The sequence below is a fragment of the Chiroxiphia lanceolata genome, chromosome 4 (assembly GCF_009829145.1).
Source record: "Chiroxiphia lanceolata isolate bChiLan1 chromosome 4, bChiLan1.pri, whole genome shotgun sequence".
NCBI lineage: Eukaryota > Metazoa > Chordata > Aves > Passeriformes > Pipridae > Chiroxiphia > Chiroxiphia lanceolata.
The window spans coordinates 51,168,237-51,188,848 of NC_045640.1; the positions used below are offsets into that span (position 1 = coordinate 51,168,237).

General features: G+C 40.9%; 2 protein-coding genes across 7 annotated transcripts in view; one reads left to right on the top strand and one right to left on the bottom strand.

Annotated features, from left to right (window-relative positions):
- MANBA (mannosidase beta) overlaps positions 1-10,770 on the top strand; it is a 58,974-nt gene extending 48,204 nt beyond the window's left edge. Inside the window, exons 18-23 of one of the 6 annotated variants that reach the window (XM_032684877.1) lie at positions 4,402-4,516; positions 7,065-7,151; positions 7,908-9,060; positions 9,160-9,243; positions 9,968-10,046; positions 10,169-10,770. The gene's annotated coding sequence lies outside the window, so the exon portion shown is untranslated. Of the gene's footprint in view, positions 1-4,401; positions 4,517-7,064; positions 7,165-7,907; positions 9,061-9,159; positions 9,244-9,967; positions 10,047-10,168 lie in introns of all 6 variants that reach the window. The other 5 variants (XM_032684880.1, XM_032684881.1, XM_032684879.1 and 2 more) reach the window with 5 other exon arrangements.
- NFKB1 (nuclear factor kappa B subunit 1) overlaps positions 7,850-20,612 on the bottom strand; it is a 54,697-nt gene continuing 41,934 nt past the window's right edge. Inside the window, 12 exon segments of the mRNA XM_032684882.1 lie at positions 7,850-8,594; positions 10,227-10,326; positions 10,454-10,581; positions 10,584-10,625; positions 10,950-11,016; positions 11,358-11,482; positions 12,145-12,247; positions 13,069-13,238; positions 13,864-14,065; positions 15,928-15,991; positions 15,993-16,040; positions 19,192-19,333. Coding sequence (XP_032540773.1) covers positions 8,353-8,594; positions 10,227-10,326; positions 10,454-10,581; positions 10,584-10,625; positions 10,950-11,016; positions 11,358-11,482; positions 12,145-12,247; positions 13,069-13,238; positions 13,864-14,065; positions 15,928-15,991; positions 15,993-16,040; positions 19,192-19,333 — 1,433 coding nt within the window. The 3' untranslated portion in view covers positions 7,850-8,352.

Below are 20,612 nucleotides of genomic sequence, written 5' to 3' on the forward strand. Positions count from 1 at the left end.
ACTTTGGCATTTAATACAAAGAAAATAAGCTTGCTTCAGCATGGTGGACTGCTGTAGCCTGTGGAGCTGAGAGCCTGAGGGTTTGGCTGTCATGAAATCAAGACCACCGAGCTGCGCTGTGAGCAGGTTGCTAAACAGCGGGCTTGTCTGTCAGCTGTGGTTTGAAATGCAGCTGGGATCTTGCTGGGGTTCCGTGAGAATCCCCTCACAGTCCGAGCAAGTATTAATTTTCCTGCAAAGCAGAATGGGCACCATAGTAGGTGGTGTTTGAACAAGCTCTACCGGTGATGTCCATCTCTGTTGTAAAAGCACCAGGTAGGTGATATTTACTGGGGGGGGGATTCCTCGAGCTCGTGTGGGGCGAGTGGCTGTTCCACTGGACACTTAGAGACCTTGCACTGGGGGTTGTTTTCTTGCAGCAACCACAGTTTTAATGGGCAGAGAGATGAGCATGTTGATAAATCCTTGGTGATCTCTGGTGCTTTTGAACTGGGCGTTAACAAAAAAAATGACACACTCCTGAGCAAAAGAAAGAACTTAAGGATGAAAGAGAAATGATAAATGGAAGTTACTTACAAATTCTTTATTAGGTCAGCAAAACAACTAACTGCATTTGCATTGGAGGCTTTTTCTGATTCAACACTTGTTCTAGCTAAAAGAAGACATGAAAACAATCAAAATATGGAGGTGTATGTGCCAATGTTTATAGATTATGCAAAATAAATAGAGAAAATTACAGTAATGAGTAAAACTTAACAGTTAGAAAATGCAGATATTGATAAAGGCGATTAAAAGTTATCTGAAAGGCATCCTGTGCCAACAATACAAAAAGAATTCTTCAGATTTTTTGGTGTCCTGGCATCAAAGTGAAATCAAAGCAGCAATGGCATCAATATAAGGTAAGGATGAAAAAATGTGGAAAAAATATGATTCATAAATACTGCTGCAGTGTATTAGAAAAAGGACAGTTTTTGTTGATGTCTTTCTCTTATGGAGAAATATTTCTTCCAGCCACATCTAGATGGAACTTCAAAATGGCACTTAATAGTGTTAAAGAAATAGAGCTTTGATAGAGCCAGTTGTTTAAAGACAGTCAAGAGGATTGTCTGGAGATCAATGGTATTTGTTCTTGGTGCATCTCAGCATAGGAGTGAAGTTTGAGTTATGTAGAAAAGAGCTTTGGGATTGCTAGAATTTGGATAACTGTGACCTTGTTTAGCCTGTCACAAATTTTAGGCAAAATCGTGAAAGAAATGATGTGGTATGTGATAAATAAATGTTGAAGTGGCTATGCAGCTAATGTCTACCAGCACAGTTATGTAGAACAGCATTCTTTTATGGTTTTTTCCCCTGTTGCTTTCTGCAATTACCAGATTGATGTGAAAACGTTCAGGCAATTTTTTTTGATTGCTGCTTTTGAAGGTCAGAAGCTCCCTAAGGAGCAGGTCCATTCTTTCTCACTGGAGAGCTTTAATTCAACACTAGGTGCTGTTATTAAAGATTAGCAGTTACTTAAGCCAAACGCTTGAGCTCAAAACAGAATTTAATGGGGAAGGTTCACTTCCATTGTTGTCTTAATATCCTTAATACATCCTTTTGATTTCCTGGTGTTGTAGTAGGTGTGTATTTATAGAAGCTGTTCTCTGCCCCATGCAGCAGTGGCTGGACATGTGCCTTGGTTAACCATTTTCCCTTGGTACTTTTGCAGTTGCATGCTGTGCTATACTTGGTTACATTGTTCTGCTGTTGTCTCAGATCAGGGCAAAGATAGGAATGCAAGTGAAGAGAGATTCAGGGTACCCAGCACTCATCAACACATCCATCTGTAGCCACCTGAGTGTTGTTGCAGCTCCTGGGCAGCACTTGTATTGCCAGTTCTGTCTGATGGGCAGGGGTTCAGGAGCAGGAGCATTGGGAGGAGCATGTGGTGAGTGTCATGGTGCTTGTCCTCAGTGCCATTAAATTATTGGTGGCAGCAGTAGAGGGAACTGGGCTCATCAGCTTTCTTTCAGGGTGGATCCTTGCTATGTTTTGTTCAAGGACCCGTGAGTTTACTTGTGCTGATGGCCTTTCTTTGCTCTCGGGCCCCCTCCTGGCTGTTCTCCACTGACAGCAAAAGTTAGCAGCCGGAGTGCATTTCAGCCATGACCAATGCCCTTCCAGAACAGAACTTGAGAGCAGGTTTGGGAAGAACACTGTATGGCATTGGCTGATTTGTTGTCCCAAAACTGGTCTCTGGCAGAGATTTGGCTCTGAACCTATTCAGGACTTGCAGAGACCATTTTGAGCTTTAGGGGGCACCTCTTTGTTGGTACTTTCTGCCACATGTGGAAGCCTTATTTTGCTCCAGTTTACTGGAGCATGTCCTTGGAAGCTTTTTCAAGTTCTTCTGCATCTTCTCCAGGAAAGAAGCATACAAATGTATCTGAACGTTCCTCTCTAAGAAAGTGTTCATAATTTGTCAGTCTTTGTTGTTACCTGTTGTTTGCATACCTTTTGGCCTGGACAGTTTTTCTGGCTTAGAGGCACGTCTTTTTGCAGTACTTTTATTTCTATTAGTCCCCTTTTGGTTTTGGAGATGTGTAGCAGACACATTTTTCAGGCACTTGTAGCAGTGTCAGGAGCAGAGAAACAGGCCAATGAGTTTCTTATTCTTGGGCCAGGACAGTTGGGGTTTGTAGCTTACAAGCCAGTCTTTATATTGTCAGAATCACAGTTTTCTTTCTTACCCTCTGAGTAGTAAGTTAAGTCATCCAGGGACTTGTGGTTAGAATGTTTAAGGACATGTTCCAGTCAAAGAATTTGGTCTACATAACTCTGCTTTCCAGTCAGATGTTACACAATAGTGAAATTGAAGTCCCAGTTTAGTTTAATTAGAGTGGAAAAAACAAAACTTAAATAAAAAAAGGGCATTTTTTCTGTAGAAGTAGAGTCAGTTAGTAGAGACCCATAAATACCTGGTTTGATTATTAGTGTGTATCATAGCCAAAATAAAAGGTGTCTCTGGTCTAGGTGACTACAGCAAAGGAAACGTGCTGCAGCATGAAGGGAAACAACACCCCGAGGTGTCAGGAGGAAGGCAGTGAACATGGCTGCTTGCCAGGACCTGTTCATGCAGCTCTGCTTTGGGAGTTGATCTTGAAATTTTTTGGTGGGTTCTGTGAGTTCACAGTGGTTCAGGATTGCTCTTTCTTTGCATAGCTTTTTTACTTTGAGGCTGGCTGGGTACCTGGTTGACTCTGTGGAGGGGAATGGCTGTGGTAGAACTGCTGGCGTGTGGATTGAGCCAGGCTTTATGGCCTGGTGGGGAGCTGGGTAATCCAGAACAGAGCTCTAAGTAAGAAAGAGTCTGAGCTGGTGGCCTACTGGGGAAGCAGCTCTTGTCAGATGGAGGAGCTGAAAGTTTCAATCCTGTTTCATGGTGGTGAGAAACCAAAACCTTAAATGCCAGCCTCTGATACCTCTTTGCAAACATTGCCATTGCCAGGCATTGCAGCTTCTCTGTCTTCTCCTGTTGTAGCAGTCCTCCTTTACCTGTTGTAAGTAAGCTAAATAGTAATACTTGGGCATGCTGGCCCTGCGATTCTGTCTTTCTAACCAACATGGACTATACCAGGGTTTAAGCTTCAGCCCATTTCCCCAACAGCTGTAAAGGAGTGATGGTGTGAGCCAGGCCTCAGGTGATTTCCTATGAAAGAAATAGGGGAAATCTTCATCTCTTGTTATTCCGTGGTAGTGTTAGGGCAGTAGGAAGCTGTGGTTGGGTTGCCTAGTGTGAACACTGGTGAGGATCCAAGGGCAGCACATAAAGAAGCGGGCTCAGTGTTTAGAACAGTGACGTGTTTTGTGTATCTAACCATCTGTTACCCATCTGGAAGTGCTCTGGCTACAGATTTTGGGTTGTACTGTAGCCAAATATAGACTTTCTTCCCTGGGATGCTGAAGACAAGAAGATACTGAGGTGACTGCACATCTGAAAGAGAAGTAAGGCAGTTGTCATGCCCCTGTCTTTCTGGCAGACATTGTATTAGCTATCCCAGAGGCATGATGCTGCTCTGTGCCTGTGTGGGCTGACTCAGCTGGAATGTTGGCAAGTGCCATAGTGGGGCACAGGTTAACAGGTGTTAAGTCTGTCACAAGTGTTTTCCCTTGCAGTATGTAATGAAGGCCACTGATCTGCTAGAACTCCTCTGTATTGTAAATGAAGCAAGGGTGAACGGAAGGCTGAAAAATTGCTGCAGTGGTTGAGTTTGAATGAGGCCATGGGGAAATCTCTGCAGGCTTTGAATAGTAACAGACATACTACAGCCTGACTCTGAGCAGGACATCAGGCTGCTTCATAATGTTGAATGCAGGAAATCAACTCCTTGGTAATTAACTTGTGTTGTCTTTTTCCTGTAGCTGTAGGAATCTTTGGAAGCCAGCAGAAGTGGGGACTGAGCCTTTGGTGGTTACTTTAGAACTGCTCTGTTGCAAGGGGTGATCATCCAGAAGAGCCAAAAGCTGTGGACTGTGGGTGAGTATTGACCACTGCACCCTGAGCTAATAAATCGGCAGTACCATTCCTGTCACTTGGAGGGAGCAAGGACAGTGGTTCTTTTTTTTAAATGTTGGAAAAAAGCATTTTACTTGCCTAGACAAGGGAAAAAAAGAGGCTTTATACACCAGCACATGTAGGTAACATTCTTATCCTTCCTGCAGTCCACAAAATTTCAGAATGCTTCCTAGAACTTCCCACTACCACACTGATTTCTAAGTTTGTAAATACCCCCAAATATGATGCCAAGGAACTTACAGCTGTGGCAGCCAATCTAAAATCAAGGGCAGTTTAACTTGCTGAATAATCCATTTTACATCAAATGTAAAGAAGATCCGTAGTGATCTGTTGTCACAACTTTTGCTGCATTCCACAAGTTTCTGATGTTTATTACTGCAGTACAGTAGCAAAATAGTGGAGCAGGCTCCATTCCACTGCAAATGTAGATTAAGTTTAGAATTATTTCAGATTTTGATCCTCACTGTAAGTTAAAGTTTAATACTAAACTGGACTGAGAATGCCCAAAGTTTACATTTCGGGGGGGGAAAAAGCTTAATTACGTAATCTTTCTTATTTTCATACTGAACCATTTGAATATTTCAAGTGTTGCAGGTAAATCGGTGCAGTTACTGTCAAAGTGAGAAGAAGCTTGATTAGCACTCAAAAGAACAAACCCATGAAATCAGCTTTTAAGGATCAATTCGAGGTTGCTGATTAATGATCTTTGCTCATACCTCCAACCTCAGTGCTTTAATTGCTAATGGAAATAGGCACCAGGCTGCTTGCAGTGCGATGCAGCGCACAAGAAGAGCCCACTGTGGAATAGGCCTAGTCAGAACTGTTCATTCAGCCACAGTGCAGAGACACCCTGCTCTTGAGTTTGACATGTTGTTGGGTGTTTCTTATTGTTTCTGCACATATCTTAAAAAAACCCAAACTTATTCCTGACTTTTGAGAACTTGGTGAACACCCTTCTCAGTTTTGTTTCCTCAGGGTAACACGGAATAGAATGGGGACAACATCCTGTGCTACAATGTGTAGTGAGGTCCTCATGTTAACTTGCTGTGTTGAATGAAACCCTTAAGCCTAAGTTACACCATTAGTACTCTGTGAGAAAGGTTTCCCTCTATAAGCCAGGTGTAGAGAGGAGCTCTCAGGCAGCTGATTTCTGGATTCTTGCAGGACTGTAGCTGTAGTTTATTCTATCACACTTGTGAAATAGGAATGGCACTACCTTTTTTGGCAAGGAGGTGTAAGGATGAATATCTCTTTGACGTGAGCAGATATGATGATGTGGTCAATAAATACATCTTGACAGTTACCTGATGTGAACACATTTGCTTTAAATGTTCAAGACTTGTCTGTGTCACTCACATCCAGAGGAATGAGGCTTAGCAAGGGACAGTGTATGTTGCCTTCATCCTCACACCTGCCAAGAAGCCTGACCTTCTTCCAGGTGCCATCAGTGCAAGAATCAGTGTGCCCTGTACAGGATGACCACTACTAGTAAGAAAAAAGGTCAAGCAGAAGAGCACAGTTGTGTGTTTTAGTGTTTTAACTGAGCTGCTTCTAATAAGCACTAGGCTCTCCAGCAGGTTTGCTCTGCCAAATGGAACTACACCAGACACAAATGTCTCCTAGTAGATGTCCTGCCACTTTCTGTAGTGTGTCCTACACTAGGTGGTGTGTTCTACCTCCTCCTCTTGCCTAGTTTTATCAGACTGTGGAAGATGGAGAGGGTTGATACAGATGGGAAAAGTTATCCTATTATGTGACTCAGCTGTAGAAATTTAGTGTTCCAGTTTGAAGTACTGAGAACACTTTTTAAATTAAGCTTTTTTCTATTTCTAAACAAAGAGGGGAAAAAAAAATAAAAGGACTAAAGTGTCTTTTGTTAAATATACTGAAACTGAGATGCTGCAAGGAAAAAAAGCTGCCAGACTGCCATTTAAAGCACTTCAATACACAGGGCCTAGGGGACCTGCTGTTCATTGCATGATCACTAAGTGGATGAATAGCTATTATACAGCATTTGGTCATTAAGTGCTTAAGGAAATATAGGCCCAGGTGTCTTCTCGTGGTTTAAAAGTAGAGCTGGTCAGAACTGAGGCTAAAAAGCGTGAATCAACAGTCAGGGTGCACTGGTGACCTGTAGGATTGTAGAAACCTCAGTAAAAATCTCTGCCAGCTCCCTGAGTTGGACAGCAGCTCATCTGGGGTTCAGAAAGCCCCTCCACCCTCAGAATATGAGAACCTTTGCCTGTTTCTATTAGACAAGTTCATTAATTGAACAAAAATCCTTATGCCTTAGACGCTGCATATGCAGGTTATACATACAATAACTGAAAGAAAGAATGGCATTTTTACTATTATTCATCATGTTTCCCTGAAAGTAATTAAAATAGTAATTCAGCTGGATATAAAATTAGTTCACAAGGTTTTTTCATTACTCATGGTTTAATTCATTTCAGCAACTACTGCTCTAAATGTAGCCATTCTCAAGGTTTATCTTGATTCATTTTCTCAGGAGTGACACCCAGGTTACTGAAGACTGAATTGAGCCAAGAGCAACCCTGTCAAATCTCCATCTTTGTGCCATGAAAACTGGCTACAAGTGAGTGACAATGGTACAATGCTGCTGGTTGCTTTTTCATCATGAAATCTGATACCTGCTCTGTACTTTTAGTTGGGCCAACATCAGTAACAGTTACACTCACTATCTCAGAATTAATGTGAAACAAGAAACACTGCTCATGAGCACAGTTATTACAGGAGTTTCTAGATAGCCTAAAGGAGAACTGTCTCATCAGAGTTTTGCTGAGACACTAAATAGTTGGTTTCAGTGTAAATGAACACTCTGCTGCCATAATTATGAGAACTGAAACAAGGCAGAGGCTTTAATTCCAAAGCACAAAGCACAGCTGCTTAGCAGTTGCTGATGCTCCTGCTCTCCCACCAAAAAAGATGCTTCAAGCTTTAAGACAGGTGGCTTGCAACCCTTTATTTATTTTAGTATTTGGAAATCAGCATGCTCTTGTATCAATGACTAAAACTGAAATGCTAAATCTTCAATAACTCTACTTGAAAGATATGGAAAAATCACAGCAAGCATAGACAAGAGAATTAATTTTAGGGTTTTATTATAAAAGTAAAATAAAAATAAGCATTTAAAAAGCCCACTTTGTCAAACAGGAACAGATATAAAAAAACTATTACAAGTAGGAAAATGCCAAACTGGAAAAAGATTTGAATAAGAGGCACCAAAGTGAAATTTAAATACATTATTTGAAATATACAAGATTCTTTTTTTTAGGATTTTCTTTTTTTCTCTGAATTGTCACTGTTACGATTAATGATTTTTCTTTGCCAGCTATATTAGGAGCTTTTTTCGTGCAACTGTGCTGCAAAAATTATGAAGAGACCGGCTAGAAACTGTATCCTTTGATTGTTCTGTGTGCCTTACCTCTTTTTTGAGTTCATATTATGCTTTAAGGAGTGACTTTCATCTGTAAAAGAAAATCCTCACAACCCAGAAAAGCTCAGTCAGTCTTTCATAGCGTCCAATCCTGTGTATTAATATGGCTGTAGAGCCCTGGTTATTGTATATGGCTTGTAAATTAATAAAATTAAATGTACTTGAGGAAGGAAGCAGTGCCTAGGAGTTGCATGCTGAAGTTGCCATTGCTTCTGGTTCGGGTGGGATTCTTCCAGTGCACTTTTGGTTGTGAATTCACTTCCCTCTGACCAGGACGACACTGATGTAATTTTTAATGTTGCATTTGTTCCTGTAACTGCATATTGCTAATTGAACATTACTATTCGGCTATATAATTGCTTTGGACTGAACTTTCATGTCCGTAGCCCAGGGCCATTTTGCTCAGTGTTAGTGATGACTTGCTGTTCAGAGAGTCTGAATAAGTAAAACTCAGTTTGCGGAACGAGGTCTCCACACCGCTGTCACACGTGCTTTCGTTGTCTTGAAATTTGCTGTTATAAAGCTCACCTGAGGGAGAGAGAAAAAGGAAATATGTTATTCTTGTGTGGCTTGAGTATGCTGCTTTCAGAAAAGTCTAAGGAATGCAAACCAACAGGGTCAAAGCTCTTCTATAGGAAAATGATTCTAATATGAGGCATTATTTTAGGAAAAGCTGTGCTGAGTGTTTTCAGGCCACCAAAGCATGTGATCTGACATATTGCTGGCAGAGATCAGCTTGCAGTTGGAGCTTGGATGGGATGAGAAGCCTGGTGCTCTGCTGACACTAATGTTGTCACTGCACGTTGGTCAGGACTCTGCCCAGGTGTCAAAAGGTTCTCTGGTTCTCAGATTCAGGCTCTGAGCAAATGTACAGCTCCAGGATGAGGCTCATGTAACTTAACTTACAGATTTCTTTTTGAGACAAATATTTGAACAATTTTCATCTGGTAAGTGAACCTGAAATACGAACAAGTCAGCAGCAACCATCACCTGTGCACTATTCACAAAAGGAGTGCCTGACTGCGAGGGATCAGTGTCCAAGCTGAAGGTATGATATGGGATCAGGGTGACTATAACAGTGGTTGGCATATTAGAGTTCAATCTTATTTTTCTAAACAAACACCTGAAAATAAACAATGTGATGCAGTCCATTCCTGTTGTAAAGGAGCAGAACCCCTCCTACCCTTCAAGATTAATCTAAAGGCGTAATATGTGTACAAGCACATTTTGGGTAGGTGTGAAGGTTCTTTCCGTGACTGAACAAACTGTTCCCTAGAGAGTAAACTGGCAACATTAGATAGAATGGAGTGACCGTGGTTTTCCTTTTTTTCCTTTCCAGAAATATCTACAGTATTTTCACGTACAGGCTGCATTACTGGTGTTTTAACAGTAAAAAAAAAAAAAGGGTTTTTTTACTTAAAATGGCCAGGCAATGACTGAACATCCCTGATGACTTATTGACTTCTCACAACCTCTGTTTTTGTGTTAGTAGAGTCCCTTGCCCAGAAACACTGTAGGATGCTCAGAACTCAACTGGACATGACATGGACAAACCCATGTAATACTTATAGTGGCCCTGCTCTGAGCAGGTAGTTGACAGCAGGACTGCTTGTGGTCCTGTGTAATCTCTGCCTACAGAATACTGGGACATTTTGGAGTGCTACACACTGTAGAAAGAAATATTTAATACCAAAGTCTTATTGAGAAGTTTATGTGCCCAAAACATTTCTGTGTATCCGTATATGAGGGGGGAGAAAAAAGTCAAAAGCTAATGGCACTTGTACATGCCTGGGAAATCATTGCCTAGTTTATCTTTTGAAACTTATTCTCAGTACATTCATGGCATTACCATCAGCAAATAGTAAGTGTCTGGTTTTAGAAAAGGGAGGCAGTATATTCAATACTGTGATGCAGGCATGCTGATTCAAATGGTCCATTTTTCCTCTCTCTTCTAGGCCTAGCAAATATCTATGACAAGAAAGTCACGCTGCGGTAAAATATTTCTGAAGCAGGTAGGCAGCTGAGGCATTGTGTGTAAGGAAATATAAAATCTATCATCATTCCAAGGTGGGGTGGGGAGGGAGAATTGAGAAAAACATCTTAAATAAAGCTCTTCATATTTTGTTGTCAATTTACCTGTCTCTCCACTTGCAAAGGTGAGTGGTGATGACGACGGAAGAGCTTTTGCTGTACTCTTCTCCAGGTGAGATGGACTGTGTGAGATGGATAGTGCTTCCTGAATGACTTCAATGGCTTCTGTGTGATTCATCTGTCTCAAAGCAGCGATCAACTCCTGAACTGTACCACCAGAGACCTAAGAGAGAAGACACCAGATGCTCACCATCATCCAGGCTGGTTAGAACTGAGGGCTCCTCACTGTCCAGGAGGACAGTGTTTCTACACGTCTGAATGTTCTTGATAACTTGTTACAGCCACGTTACCTCATAGTTATCTAGCAGAGTTTTTGATGGAGAAGGGCTCAACCTGAAGGCATTATTAAGTATGCCAAGACCCAGTTTTTGTGCTAGAGTGGACCAGTTTTTGGTAGGATCAGGCACTTCCAATAGTTGTAAAGCTGCATCTTGGAACTTTCATTCAGCTCTCTCAAGTTTCCTGGGGAACAGAGAAATATGTTAGTTTATTATTTACAGAAATCATGCACCAGTTCATTTCTAAGCAGAAACAAAACTAAACTGAAGAGTATATTAGCGTCCAGTCCCAGTGTTTATAAATGTATTGCTGTAATATTGAAAATGTACTCCTTTGTGTCCTTATGACTTCTTAAGGGAATTGTGCTCATTCTGTGAGCAAGTGGTTGGGAGGGTACCTCTTCTCCTCACCAGTTCAGTTACAAGCTATAGCAGGGCATGTCTTCTGCCACTATGGTTTGAGAATTCAATTAGTAGAGGGATATTGTCAAGTCTTTATAGATGTTACCTCGTGTCAGCAACTCCTCTGAAACCTCTGTTGACTGGTAGGGTTTCCCATTTAATATGTCGTACACCTAAGAGAATATATTAAATTCAGTATTTAGCAGAAACCTCGTTAGTATCCATTATCTTGACAAGTCTCAGCAGTATTGTACCTAATTCCATCAGTAAATCAGCATTTTTTCCTCTCTGAGGTTCAGTAGTCTGTTAAGTGGAGCTTTCTTCCAATGTTATTTCATTATGGGAGTTTTATGGCTGAATTAGTTTAATTTTTGATGGCAAATTAGTTGCTTGTCACCACTGAAATAACTGTGGATGCAGTGAAAGGAGCTAGCTAAGAGATCTGAACTGTCCTTGATGATTAGAAATAAAAACAGAAAAAAACCCCACCAAACAGAAAAACTGGACTACATACCTCACAGTTGGCTGCCATATCCAGCGGTGTTGTTCCAGGCACAATCCCTTCATCATCATCTTCAGCATCTTTCACATCATCTAGATCAAACAATGGCTCAAAGTTCTCAATGTGAGGATTTGCACCTGGAAAACAAGTGTGCAAAAAAAAAGTAAGAAAAAAGGCTTCGAGTTGCTTTTCAACAATATTTAAAATATGCATTCTAATTTCTGAATGGCAAAACAGCTAATTTATTTACTCCAGCTAAATGATATTTTATATTAAACCAGTAAATAATTCTTTTCTTAAAATTACATTTAAATGCTGTCACATCTCTGTGTAGTGCTACTCTCCATATAAAGAGGGGGAAAAAATGTTCCAATAAATATTCAAATCTAATTCTTCTAAAGTGACCTAAAAATAGGAAACAGTAACAAGCTCATGTTTCAGTGATGGGGTTATTTTTGTTTCTAAGCAGTCCAACACTTATCCCAGCTATAACAAGGTCTCTTCTCCACTTCTTCAGCTATAAAGCTACACAAGAAACATTCAAAAAACTTCCAAGAGTGCTCAAGAGATTTTTTCTGACCAACATAATTTGCCTTTTAGCCATTAGATGGTGCTGAAGAGTGGTTAGTATAGCACCTCAAAGTCGGACTTTCTGAGGAAATTCGGACCTTCAGGCTTTAACATCTGACTCCTCCACTCATTAAAGTTCACGGGCACATTTCTTTTCTGCTTGCAGCCTTCTAACTTGAATTTTCATCACTGTAAAAGAGAACTCTCCAGCAATGATCTATTTTCATACCTGCTGCTTTGAGAACTGCTGTCAGTTTTGTAGAGCCCCTTCCAGCTGCTATGTGAAGTGGAGTCGTCCCATCATATGTAGTGCTGTCCACATCTGCATCACCCTAGGTTTTTATTGAATGACAAAGAGAAAAGAAATCTATAACAATAGAGCTACAGAGGCTCATGTCTGCATAAGCATGCAAGCACTTTCCACGCCTGTTTGCATAAAAACTAATGTCTGAAAAGAAATAATTAGAGAGTAACTACAACTGTCTGCATGGAGGAGCAGATGGGTCGTTGTGTGCTCCAGTGTTACAGCAGGAGGCGCAGTGTATATCCAAATAGGCCAGGTACATTAAAAGCCACTTTGCATCCCATGTAATGGTTCTGCCATGTGATTACCCTCGGCCTTTGGAGTGTGAATGGTGTGCACAGCAATCTGCCTTCCTGCTGCTCTTCAGAAGAGCAGCCAGGCTGGTGGCACATCCATACACCAACACCGAGGAGAGCTACAGTAGCAGGAGGTTGGTAGAATTAAGGACACCAGGATCAAGGTATATAGAGGTGAGACAAATACTATAGATATGCACAACTATATCTCTATGCACATCTCTCTATACACATTCAACTACACACAGAAGTAGTGATGAGCTTGTTCATGAATAAGTTCATTGGCTGCCAGGATTACTCAGTGCAAATTAAACATGCCATATGCAGTCAGGTCAGGGGCACTGTAAATTCCTCAGCTTGGCCAAAAGATTCACCAGCAGTGCTGAACAAAACCATGAGTAACATTACCAATAATTTTGCCATTATGCTAGTTTAAGTAATCTAGTCAATAAACAGGAACCTCCCTTTCTGTTCCTCTGAAGCACTGAAGGAGTGTCCAGAGTATTTAAATATATAGTTGGAAAGACCTGGAAGAAAGAAATTCTGCCCTTACCTCAAGCAAAAGGCAGCCTGCCAAAGGGATGTTCTCTTGTTCAACAGCCAAATGCAATGCAGTTCGTCCAGATTTTTGTTCCTGAGAATTGACATTAACTCCAGCAGCAATCAGCTGTTTGAGGCAGGACATACTGTTTGCCATCACTACCATGTGAATTGCACTGAGACCTACACAAAATAAATCCCAACCATTGATATTGTGCATGTGTCCATTTGCATTAATATTTGAAAATTCAGAAATGTCAGAGTAATGAGTTTTGAAGTGTACACATCTATGAAAATTGTAAAATAAGTTAGAGTTTCTGTAGTTATCTGAGCAGAAGTAACATATTTTGCCTGCTTATACACTAAAAGATGATAGAATCATAGAATTGTACCACATACAAAACTCAACACTGGTCCAGAACCTATTTTTGAGGGGATTCATTCACTAGAAAAGAGGAAACATTTTCTTCTAGGAGGATTTTTTTTTTTTTAAAAACCAGTGGTGGCATAAGGTACCTTGGAAGGAACACAGTGCTTGAAGTTTTGTGAGATTGAAGAGAATACAGAGTAACAAGAATTCAAATCCATACTATGTCATGTGGCCATTACATCTTTCTGTTCTGTATAACCAGAAAACCAACACATCTGTGTTCTCTTATCTGTGCCTGCAGGCATATGCAAAATGGGGAAAGATGCTAATTTCAAGGTCTGTATCTACCTGTGTAGAGTCATGGTGTTGGCAGGGGCAGGAATTGGGTCGTGTTTGTCTAGTAGCTAAGTGTAAAATAGAGCCCTTATCTTTCCATACCTTCACCATTGGAAAGGTTGACCATCGGAGAGATCTTCTCATGCTTGAGGAGCAGACTCAAGATCTTGTCGTCTCCTTCGGTAGCAGCTAAATGTAAGACAGAATTACCATGGCGATCCAGGAGGCTGACATCTGCTCCAGCCCTCAGCAAGTCTTCTACCACCTCTGCCTGCTTTGTGATTACTGCCAGGTGCAAGGGGGTCTAGAAGAGACAGAAGCAAGCCACGAGAAGATAAGCAACAGCTACATCACTTCTACAGCAATCTCTGAAACCCATAAAGGCTCCTAGTGTGAGAAGATGTTATACCACTCCAAAGCTAACAGAAACTAAAAGCTTGCATATGTGTACATTCTCTTCTACTGAATACTACAAATAGAGTTTCTACTTACTGGAAATAAAAGCTGCCTTGCCAGTGTCAGCAGTTGGACTTTGGGAGGAACAAAGATGTTGCCTACTCTATAAGCCAGGGCACTGACCTGGCTATTTGAGCATTGCAGTGTAAGGGACTTGGGAAATGAGATAATCCCTGCACCCCCCAGACACTGTAACCCTGCTTCCAGCTGCCCCATCACCAAGTTCATGCCATGGTTGGAGCACACGCACTTTCCAGGCCCTGCTCAGATCTGCCTTTACCACTGAACCATGCTCTCAATTTTGCTCCTGAATCAGAGGTTTGCAGCCATGGGCTTAGAAGCTCCTTATCCCTCAAAATGGCTGCACAGGAGTTAGTGAACATACTCAGAGTTGCATGTATTTAAAGAGTAAGCATTCTAGTAAGGCTTGGGAAATCATATTTCCAATATTAAAATAATCTAAAAATTACACAAGAGTCCATCTCCAGATAATTATATTTATATTAACAGAGGACTATTAAAACAAAGAAGACTAATTCCACCTTTGCACAATAAGCTTGTGTTTGTCAATAGATTTGTCAACACATTTGCAATTAATTACTGCATCTATACGGTACATGTACAATTCAGCTTTCAGAATATCTGTACAGAAGGAAAATTCTAGCCCAAGCCTACATTCTCTCCCATCACTGGTTTAAGGTATAAGTTGAAGGAAGGAAGAGCTGTAGAGGTCCTGGTAGTCAGGGATTTATTTCTTGTGTGGAGCACAGCTTTGCTTCTGGTTTCTGTTAAACAGAGGGCACAGAATTCAATTCAGAATCTTCTGCTTGCTTTGATCAGCCTCCACATTTCAAACTTGCCTTATATGAACACAAAATGAAATGTGAAAGAAAACAAAGGAGTCAAACCTTCTGGGACTATCTGTATAGAAAAAAACCCCGGCCTCTACTGTTGACAGCAAAACAAACAACACAAGTGTCAGAGTGCTGCTGTGTAATGTCCCAGCTGGTTACCTGTGCGACAGCCAAATGGTGCACACAATCTCTTTAGAAGAGATTCCTTTTCAGGCAGGTTCCCACAGCTCTTTTTAAAACATGAGTTACAATACAAACAGCTCAGACTCTGTCACAGATGAAGCTGAGGAGACAGAATTGTGCCTGGCAGTTAAGAGTTCTTTTCCTCCAAGGTAAAAGACATGGAAACAGGCTTATTTTTTTTGGTTTTACTATAATACGAATCTAGAAATAAAAAGGGAAATCTTTGGTGCTCATGTGACGACACAAATACAATCTGGGCTGTAGGAAGGGAATAGGTTACTATGGCTTCACGTGCCTTTAGATAACTGAGATGCAGCAACTGGCTCATGATCCCGAATTACCTACATTAAAAGGTCAAAAGAGCCCAGAGCTGGCACAGTGTAATCCATACCGCTGGTTTAGGAACAGAGAAGCCAAACACTGAAGACATGAACTGAAGAATTTACCATTTTTGGCCTATTCTGCAATTAACCCATGGAGACACTTCTGTTAACATCCAGGGGAGTTATGGACTAAACTTATGAAAACGGCTCTGGTTCCTCCACCACCTTACAATATGTCATTGTGTTTCTAAACTTGTTTGAATTGTCAGATCTCCTCTCTTTCCCACAGAAGCAATTTCTCTTTTACTGGCTAGACAATCAGCAACACTTGTACCACCACAATTGCCCACCTGATAGAGGTCATTTCGCATGTTAATGATGTCATTGTAATTCAATCTGGCATCACTTCCAAGAGGTTTTCACCAGCTCACTATGAAGGTGGATAATTGCTAAATGAAGGACACTGAAACAAACAAAAGCAGATTAACAAATTCAGACTGTTTTCAAATTTATTATAAAAATTTCAAGGCTTTGCTGTAGATCTGACTGAATTCTGACATAAACACTTGACTATTAGAGGTAATGATTCCAGCACTAAATATTAGCACTTAAAATGAGCCCCAACATTAAAAAAAGCAAGTGAGAAGGTAACTGTTTACCTTTCAATCACAAAAGCAAACTCAGAATAGCCTTTGCCGACCCTGAGCATAACTTTACTTCTAGTCTAATATACAAAATATGTAGCACAAAACAATTGCTTCAGAAAATCCCCAGATTCTTTGCTCATTTGTTTTTTTTATATTTTGAATTAGCAGCAGATGAACACCTCTCACTGTCAAAGCTTCCTGCAGAATTTCCACAGGCCCCTCTGCCTCCAAGCAGATTTTCCCTTGGGGGTTCCCCAGGACCAGATCTGTTGGGTTTCCTTCACTCTTCAAACAGAAAACTGACTGAGGACTCAGGCCTGGTGACTAAACAACACAAGGTTGCAGCAGTGCCACAGACGTCATGCCAACAAAAAACCCTGCTCGGGACATCAGTGACTGTGTAGGGAGACACTTCTACTGGGTTAATTGCAATGGCCTTTCCAGTGCTCTTCCCTCAGAGCGGGTCCCTCACCATCAGCCAGAGTAGCAAAATGACACCAAGACAAAATCAAGGTTTGAATTCCCATCACCCCTGTCCAACAGAGTCGCTATTTCTTGTTCCCTTGAGACCTTCATTTGGAAGTCATGCTCTTTGTTTTTAAACATATCATGCCAAGCTCTCTTTAGCAGGTGCTGGCCAGCTTCTAGTCTCATCTGTTTAGCATATTGCTGCTGACACACGATATCACATGGGACATGTGCTGTGTCTGTATGCTGCTCCAGAAATACTGAATAGTCTCAGATTGCACTTTTGTCAGAAAAATAAAAGAAGTTCCATGCCATTCAGGGCATAGAGTGATCTTGAAATTGAGACTGAGAGCACTCAAAACAAGCAAGATAATTTAACAAAGGAAAAAATATAATTTACAAACCAAATTCAACCTGCAGGGCCCTTTTTATTGGTTCTAGACACTGCCATAGGCAGTACCATGGCACTTTACCTCCAAGTCTCCTGTGCTTTTCAAACAGACCCGCCATTACTGGAAAAGAGCTGTTCTCTGCGCTCTGGGAGATGCTTCTTACTATGCTGACATTTTATTTCCAAATCTCACTTCAGAACACATATGCTCTTCTACTGCTTTTAATTCTCTTTTCTGCAGCAAGTATTTTAATTTTATCCTGCCTCTACATGTGATACTGTAAAGACACACTGAACAGACCACAAAAGGGCAGTCAGTTCCACTTCTTAAACAGTCCTACATGCATATACAGAAAACATGCCTATCTGCATCCCTGTGGAGCCATCAGAGGAATGGTATTGGTACAAATGGTACAAATGCAGTCACAGCCGGTGTTACTTGTAAAGATACTCTACTCATAGACTACTGTGTTCTGTCTCACGGCCATAAAACACAACACAAGCCCACTAAAGGTATTTTCATTCCCTGCGTACTGCTTTGATGACAGGTGAGCAAAACTGTTGACAGCAACATTTTTTTAAGGCTTAAGCAAAAATTTTCTATTTGTTGCCATATAATTTTAATGATTAAAGTGAAAGTCAGGGAAATTTATTTATGATTTTTAACCTTCCCCCTCCCTCCAAGAGAGAGATGGAAGACAGTCACCAAAGCTTCTCTTTTTAAAAGTGTTATGAAGTAAAACAGGTGTACGATGTGCTCACAGACTAAAATCCATCCCAGGAGAAAGGCAACATGAACTTGAGCTTGCCGATACTTCTTGATTCAGGAACAAAACAACTATTTATCATCATTCTGAAAAGTATTTTGATTTAGTTGAAATGCTCTGCAAGTCCAAATCTGAGGGGCAGGTCCTACTTGCTCAATACTCCTCTATCCCCCTTGTTTCATTTTAAACACAGAAGCTGTGTTGTCCAAAGTGCTGGCAGATTTTGTTGCTAGCTCCTGCCTCTTTCATATTCCTGCTTTCCTGAAAGCAGACATTAGGTTGCCAGTTGGAAAGCAAAGCGAGTAAAGTAGCTCTCTGTGATTGTGCAGTCCTCTATGTGTAATCTGAGACCTATTTTCACCAAAAGTGGAGTGAAAGTAGTAACCTTTCATAGAGTAATTGAACAGGGATACAGGTCTCAATCACTTGTAATTTTTCATTCTAGCTGCACACCTCAAGGCTTGTGTGGCTTCTACTGTATAAAATACTACAATTTAAGGAAATATTGGTGATTGCACAGGGCCTGCTCAAGGCCTGCCAGCTGAGAAGTGAGGATGTGATAGTCACTTGCTTATACCAGAGATTATCTTTGCAAACGTTCAGAGCTGCTTCTTCTGAATTTCATTTTAAGTAACTACTAATCATTAGTTCCTCACAGTATTTCACTCTGAGTTCCACAGAATCTGCATAGCTGTAGAGGAACAAAATGGATTTCTGCTCCAGCTCACATTACTGAAGGACTGATAAGCAAATATTAGCAGCCAAGTCTGCCACAAACATCTGTGCAATCCTTTGGAAGACAACAGTACAGTATAGATGTAAGCAAGAGCAAAATAATGTCCTCTGGGAAGACGTTGGTTTCAGTGGGAGAAAAGCAGTATGGACCCTCCAGCTATTGTTTCTACATCTCCCAGTGAATCTCTTACTTTAAGCTTCCTATAAAGACTTAAGGACTTGCATGGAATAAAAAACAGGGCACTCTCCCCTTCAGCACCAACCTGTGGATCTTCATCCATTGTGTATGCTCAGTCAAGATTGTAAGTAAAAAATGGCAAAGAAACGCACAACATGCTCAACATACCCTCAGTGACCAGAGTACTTTCTGACAGGTACTGGATCAATGAACTTTGTAGTGTGCACAACTTGTTTGCAAATGCAACAAGAACTTCTAAATCACAGCCATACCTCTTCCAAACAGCACAAAGGAGAAAGATATTCATTTGATGAGAGCAGTGCTGCCATCTGTGATTGGCACACACAAGGGACAGAACAAATTGACTACACCATTCTGCCACTAAAATCATCAGTTTTAACCCAGTAAGCATAGTGGGGTCAACTCACTTGTCTCCATTATCATCCTGGACAGCAGTGAGATGGCGCTGAGCAGACAACAGCATCTTCACATCTCCAGTCACAGCATAATCAAAGAGAGCATTGCAGTGACGCTTGGCAAGCTGCATGGCCTTCTCCAGGAACAGAGAATCTGCAACACAAAGTTTTGTCTTCATCAGTTTGGTTCTCTTCCTTGGAACACCACCTTCTTTCAATAGGCATTTGTGCTGTCCTTGAAATACAAAGTGCAGACCACCAAGCATTATTCACTGATTCACTAATTACTTCTGAGAGATAAGAACAGAGGAAACCGAATCCCTTGGAATCAAAACTAGGTGCATGCTGAGCATTCAGGCAGCAGGAACCCTGAGAACACTCAAACCCTGGAAGCTACCTCTGACTCTTGTCTATAGAGCAATTAAAAAAAAAACTCTCATGCAGTTCTGAATAGTTTTGCCTTGAGGAGACTGAGGTACAAGAAGCCTAAGTGACCCATCAAATATTGCACAGATGCTCACAGAAAAGCCATGAAATAAACACGAGGCTTTGTGCTCCTCAGACTCACATCATGCAGTCTCTCCTGCTGTACAGCAGCAGCACAGCTCCTGTTTTAAACATTTCAGTTTTTATACTGCTTACTATTTGTAGTATCCTGATTTTAGACTTATAAAATGTACAACCACTGAGATTTCAAAAAGTAGAATTTGTCGTGATGGAGAGACAAAAGGGAGAAAGGAGAGAAAAGAAACTCATTTGCGGAAAAAAAAGTAACTCAGGCTGCTCTGTCAATACTTTCGTGGTTCTGTATCAGCAAGAAACTAGTGAAAATGAAACAGATGAACTCTTAAACTACAGTCATCATTTTGAGAAGTATCATCTGAAACCAGCCTGCACTTTGAACAGTTTCATGTTTCCATAAAACCTCATAAGGCTGGAAATTACTAAGAGCAAACAAGTACAACAGACTTCATCATTTAAAGCGCACACGGGGAAACAATACCCAGGATTTCCAGTTACACAAAACCAGGCATTTAGACTGGGTCAGAAGTGTATCCCTGATGAACAGGAATTCACCATTTCTGTAAGGCAAAGACTTACTCAGCTATCCACGAAGCTTATTGTTCCAACCAATACATCACTGTGGCTGCTCCACTGCATGCCTGGGCTGCTACATTCATATTTGCTATTTACCTCTTTACACTAAATAATAGCATTAAACGGATGTTATGTTCAGGATAAATAGTCAGGGTAAAGGGCGTTAAGCAATTTGGTCTTTCTCATTTAGACATTTCCAAAGACCAATGAACTAGATGCTGAAACTCCCTGGTTTTCCATATCAAACACAGAAAAAATATCCTTCAAAATACTACAAGCATCTTTTAGTCTAATACCCAAATGATCTAGCCTACAGTAGCTGTTTTATGAAGCCT